Below are 6100 nucleotides of genomic sequence, written 5' to 3' on the forward strand. Positions count from 1 at the left end.
TTGCCAGATCACATGGGAGCCTGGTGCAGCCTCCTAGCTTGCTAATCCTCAGTCAATAATCATACATATATATATATATATATATATATATATTTATAATGTTTGACTCTGATAGTGACATGTGACCAAAGCAATCACATGTTCTATGCAAGATTGGCCTTGCTGGCCACATTTGGCAGTGGCATTAATGGTTCAAATATTCGTCCAGGAAAAGAAATCCTTGGATTCAAAAGATGACCTGACGACAAAAAAAACATTTTAGGTCTGAAGGAAGACATACAGTAAGAAATATAGCAGACCTTGATTGAACTGAGGAAATTAATATGTGTGTGACATTCAGTGAGATAAGACAGTGTAGGAGATTGTGAGTAGAGAAATGGTAGCAGTTAACTGAGGAGCAGCTTGAAGTAGCAGAGAGAGAGAGAGAGAGAGAGAGAGAGAGAGAGAAAGAGAGGAGACCATGCATCTATGAGCAAGTCATTGCAGTGGGTTAGTGAGTCATTACTGGTCTGTTAGTGGATGGTGTTCTTTTAAAATGCAGTCCAGGACGTTAAAGAGAGAGAGAGAGAGAGAGAGAGAGAGAGAGAGAGAGAGAGAGAGAGAGAGAGAGAGAGAGAGAGAGAGAGAGAGAGAGAGAGAGAGTGTTTGTGTGTGTGTGTTTAGAAGCTGAGTTCAGAACTAAAAAAAAAAATTTAGATCATTCAACATACCCATATGAGAAGATATCTATCATGAGCCAATGAGGGAGCCTCTACACGATTACTTGATATGCCAGAAATAGCAACCAAATCTCCCTTAAATCACACTTTACCGTCTTAATAGAAAAGGACACATTGTTGTAACTGGAGATACACTGTGCCTGAAAAAAAAAATAAATGGGTCCATCACAGTTGGAATGCCTAAAGAGCTAAGGGGCTAAAGAACAACATCAACATTCCTTGTACTCTCCACACAATTGGTGACCCCTAACCAGCCTGTTGTTTGAATACAAGATTATGATTCTGTACCCTAAAAGTAAACAATGGTATTTTGACCCCTTACAACTCACAGGGCCAGTTACCCACTTTCCATAACATGTAAGTGACCAAGATCACAACATTCTCAACAGAACAGGGCAGCCCCACATCACAGATCAGAGAAAGAGCAACTGAAGGTTTTTGCTCAACACAGTGTATTGCCCAGTCTGGGAACTGAAACCCTGATGTTACAATCCTAATTGCAATACCCTAGCCACTAGGCCACACACCTTCACTCAAAATAAACAAAACACCCATCCTTACCTAAGAGCTGAAAACTCCCCAAAGGAATGTGGATTTCTCATTATCCCTAATAAAAACAAACCCTGATATAACACCATCATACACACACACATGCAGATATATAAAAGAGGCTTCTTTCAGTTTCCATCTACCAAATCCACTTACATAACTTTGGTCTGCCCGAGGCCATAGTAGAAGACACGTGCCCAAGATGCCATGCAGTGAGATTGAACCCTGAACCATGTGGTTTAGAAGCCAACTACCACACAGCTGTGCCTCTACCTCTGCTAAATAGCTGATATTATTCCAGCTTGTGTTCCATGTTCAGTTTATCTCTCCCTCTCTTTCTTTCTCTCTCATTATCTGTGGAGACATGTCTTATCTTTTGTAACCAATTTCTGAGTTTTATGAATATCAATGTATTTGTCATCCAACTAAACACGTGACACCAATGGAAGAACTGAAAGCAGTAAACACAATTATTACCCGAGTAAACACTTTCATCATGATGGTGTGTGTGTGGGGGGGGGGGTTTAATGGTTAGGTTGTTGAACTAGCAAATGTAAGGTTGTGGGTTTGATTCCCAGACCAGGCAGCACATTGTGCCCTTGGGCAAGGCTCTTCATTTCCTGCTGTTATCGTCATCACATAACATTCACTTACCCAATCTTACATGGGTCAGACAGAATCTGTTGAGGTAGATTTTCTACGGCTGGACACCTTGCAATCATGAGTTGAATGCCCCTAAGCACTAAGCCACGTGCCTTTGCACACACACACACACACACACAAGTTTCTTAGAGTTTCTGTCTACCAAACTCCATCATAAGGTACTGGTAGAGCAGGAATTAGAGTAGAAGACATTAGCCCAAAGAACCGTACAGTAGGTCAGAACCCGAAGAGACATTGTTATAGCAATAAAAAGAAAAAAAACAACAAGAAAAGAAAAGAATTGGTCTGTGAGTTCCAATGACCTACAAAACCATATCTCTGCTGCTGCTCAATCAGTCATTTTCAGGTTGCATAACAACAACAGGAACCTTATCTCTGCTGAACATTTACAAAAGATCTACAACTGCTCTTCTTTCTCACATTTAACTTAAAAAAGTAATGGGGGAACTTTCTGGGGTTGACCTTGCAAGTCATCTTCACTTTGAACTTTAACCCTTAAAAAATAACGCTGGTGCCTGCAAGAGTTTCACTTCATAACCATTATAATTGAAGATCAAATGGCAACACAGCGGGTGTCTACATTAGCATCCTACAAGTATGTGAGTGTGTAGAGTCTGGTGTATGCTTGTATATATGTGTATGCAAACATATATGTTGGTATACATAAATGCATGCATAGATGTGTGCAAGAAGACATGCATGTGTGTGTGTGTGTGTGTGTGTGTGTGTGTGTGTGTGTGTGTGTGACATTGCATGAGAGTTGTAAATGAGCTTCACTCTTATATAAGCAGTGTCATTCATTTCCCATATTCTGGACGAATATGTCCAGCAGCCATAGGGAAATATTACCTTGCTTGGAAACAGGTGAGGGTGGGCAACAGGAAGGGCATCCAGTTAGAGACAAATCTGCCTCAAACTCCATCCGACCCATGCAAGCATGGAAAAGTAGATGTTATAACTATTACACATACACACACACATATATATATATACCTAAAGATGTGTAGATTTTAAACTTCTTGGTTAACTTTGTGAAGGTGATAAGACTATAACAAACAATGTATCAAGCCACCCTCTACTCCAGCCACCCAGTGATGTCTTGAAGTTTACTCCATCATCCTAAGTCGTTAATCAATAACTAATTAAGCCTCTGATCCACTATCCACTGGCTACTAAATGACATGCAGTCAGAAGTGCTGTTGCATCTTACACCACCACCACCACCACCGTCTACTCTTTGTATAGAACAAAGTCCATTACAAAGAGACTGAAACAACCACATGCACCACTCCTCCTCCTCCTCCTCCTCACACAGACATACTATAGTGTCCACTAACACCAAAGCCTCTGTCACTAGGTACAAGATCAACTTGATCAAGCAACCATTTAGAAGGCAAAAAAATCTTGTCTTCTGTGTCTGCACTTTGCACAGATCATGGGCTGCATGTAGTGGCCTTCATTCGGAACCATATTTCTCATTAAATCCATCCTCATACACAAAAGTATACACCATTAAGTGGAAGCTGTTGACCAGAACAGATCTGAATATCTTTGCTTCAACCAAAATTACAATTCCATATTGATTCTACATATAGAAAGGACTCTACAAAACTAATGAGATTCATTGCTAGAAATAGCAGCCAAATTTCTTTAAAACCAAATTTCAGGAAAGAGGCACACTGGATAATGTAACCCCGGTTGTACAATTCCTAAGAAAAGGAATGCCACAGCTAAAATTATCATCATCATCTAATGTCCAGGCACTATTCTTAAGGGTTTATTCAAACAACTTATAACCAGTATTTATATATTAAAGTCTGGTATATATTCTATCAGTCTCTTTTGCCAAACTGCTAAGTTATAGGGACATAAACAAACCAGCACCAGTTATAAAGCAGTAGATGGGGGTAGACAAACACATGCACACACATAAAAAGCTCTCAGTCCACTCTGTAAAGTGGTTGGCATTAGGAAGGGCATTGAGCTGTAGAAACCAGGCCAAAACAGCCAATGGAACCTGGTGCAGCTCTCCAGCCCTGCCAGCTCCTCTCAAACTGTCCAACCCATGCCAGCATGGAAAATGGACATTAAATAATGATGACCACACACACACACACACACATTTTACATCTACCAAACCATCTCAGTAGACATTGGTTGCCACAGGTCTGTCGTCGGTTCTCCACAGAGGAAGTGAACCTGAAACTATTTGGTAGCAAAGCAAGCTTCTTGACCACACAGCCATAACTTAACCCTACAAAGACAAGAAAAGAAAACTGCTTGTTCTTCTTGTTTCATTCATTGATACTCAATGCCTTCCCCCATTGTCCTTGGCTGCTTTCCTTGATTTACCAGTTTCTTTTGTTGTGTTTTTCTTTTCGACTCAGAACTTGCTTAGAAAACGGTTTCTGTTTCATCTCATTTTCTTGTGAAAATTGCATCAGTATTTTTATTATTATTAAACAAAAGACATTTTTTCTTTCCTGCTGCCCTACTCCTACATTTTGTCCAACTTTTTCAGTCCTTTTCTTTGTCTTTTTATGCTTTTTTTTGTTTTGGCCAGGTGCAGGTGTGGATGTGCAATTAAGGCGCTTGCTTTGCAAATACGTGGATTTGGGTTCAGTCCCTCAGCATGCCACCTTGAGCAATTTTTTTTTTTTTTACAATAGCCTGGGACTGACCAAGGCTTTAGAAACTCTGTGGAAGACCACTGTATGTGTGTGTGTGTGTGTGTGTGTGTGTGTGTGTTTGATCCCCCACTACCAATTGCCAACTGCTGTTGGTTTGTTTACATCCCCATTACTCAGTTCTGCTCAACTAAATCTTCCAAGGTGGTGCTCCAGTCCAATGACTGGAACAAGTAAAAGAGAAGCAACACCCTGTAGCTACATATTTCAATAAACCCTAAAATGTCCCCAAAAAAGAAAAGAAAAAAAAAACACTTTTTAATGTTGCCTCAACAGAGTGAGGAATGCATTACGTGCCCCACCCCACCCCTAACCTATCCCATCAAATAGAGATGTTTAGAGGAACCTAAAATGCTACAAGAGAGAGGTGGAGAGGATGATTAATTGAAAGTAGTGATGGTCATTGTCTTTGGAAAGATAATGCTTCTATAAAGGACATCCACCATCACCACCACCACAAGAGTCAGTAAGGAAGTCTCTTCAAGGGCACAAGGCTTGCTGGAAATAGCAGCCAAATTTCCCTCAAATCTCAGCCTTCTGTCTTGAAAAAGAACACATTGTATAATGTAGTACTAAATATAGGATGGTCATAGAGGAATGTCTGTCACCGCCACCCTCACCATCTTCAAGAAGTAAGAGGCTGACTAATCCTATTTTGCAGCAATCACTTTTTGTTAAGTAGAAAATCAGTCTTTTGTCAGCCTTTTTCACTCAAGAGAGAACAAAAGAATTAATTCCAGATTTTTCCCTTGGCTGTGGTGGCGAGGAGGAACAGAGTGATGACAGATTTAGTACTGACTGTTGGCAATGATGTTGATGAAGGTTGTTTGACCGGTAATTGTGTTTTCTTTCTCACAAAGGACAACACGGAAGAACTATAAGAGCAACAGTGTTCCTACTTGACAACATAAATGAAGCAAATGAAGGTACCATCTATATGTATGAACAACCTGCTAGAAATAACAGCTAAATATACCCTACTGTCATCTGGCTGTAACACAGACACCTCACACAACACCTGTCCATGACAGGTGTTGTTCTTATCTCCAAACAATAAGCTTCTCCTTACTCTTTAGAGAATTCTTGATTCCTGAGATTATCTCCTCTCCTCATTTAGTGCCAATCTAAATTGCCATTTGGTAATTATGACACATCCTCTTAATGGTTCCCGGTTCAGTCCCACAGCATGGTATCTTGGGCAAGTGTCTTCTACCAAAGTCTCAGGCCAGCCAAAGCCCTGTGAGTGGATTTGGTAGATGGAAACTGAAAGAAGCCCATCATGTGTGTGTTTGTGTCTGTCCATCACCACTGTTTGATAACCTGTGTTGGTGTGTTTATGTCCCTATAACTTAGCAGTTTGGCAAAAGAGACTGATAGAATAAGTACTAGGCTTAAAAAAAAAAAATAATTACTGGAGTTTCATTCAATTAAAAATTCTTCAAGGCAGTGCCCCAGCATGGCCACAATCTGATGACGGAAACA

The 6100-nt window shown here is 40.3% G+C and overlaps 1 protein-coding gene across 7 annotated transcripts in view; it reads right to left on the reverse strand.

Annotated features, from left to right (window-relative positions):
* Positions 1-6100, reverse strand: part of LOC106869010 (E3 ubiquitin-protein ligase RNF144B) — a 38297-nt gene that overhangs the window by 10111 nt on the left and 22086 nt on the right. For 2 of the 7 annotated variants that reach the window (XM_052975899.1, XM_052975900.1), the window contains exon 2: positions 711-859. The exons of the other annotated variants lie outside the window; for them this stretch is intronic. In XM_052975899.1, coding sequence (XP_052831859.1) covers positions 711-714 — 4 coding nt within the window. In that variant the 5' untranslated portion in view covers positions 715-859. The remainder of the gene's footprint in view (positions 1-710; positions 860-6100) is intronic. 7 annotated transcript variants of the gene reach the window in all.

Source organism: Octopus bimaculoides, chromosome 23, assembly GCF_001194135.2.
Source record: "Octopus bimaculoides isolate UCB-OBI-ISO-001 chromosome 23, ASM119413v2, whole genome shotgun sequence".
Classification (NCBI taxonomy): domain Eukaryota; kingdom Metazoa; phylum Mollusca; class Cephalopoda; order Octopoda; family Octopodidae; genus Octopus; species Octopus bimaculoides.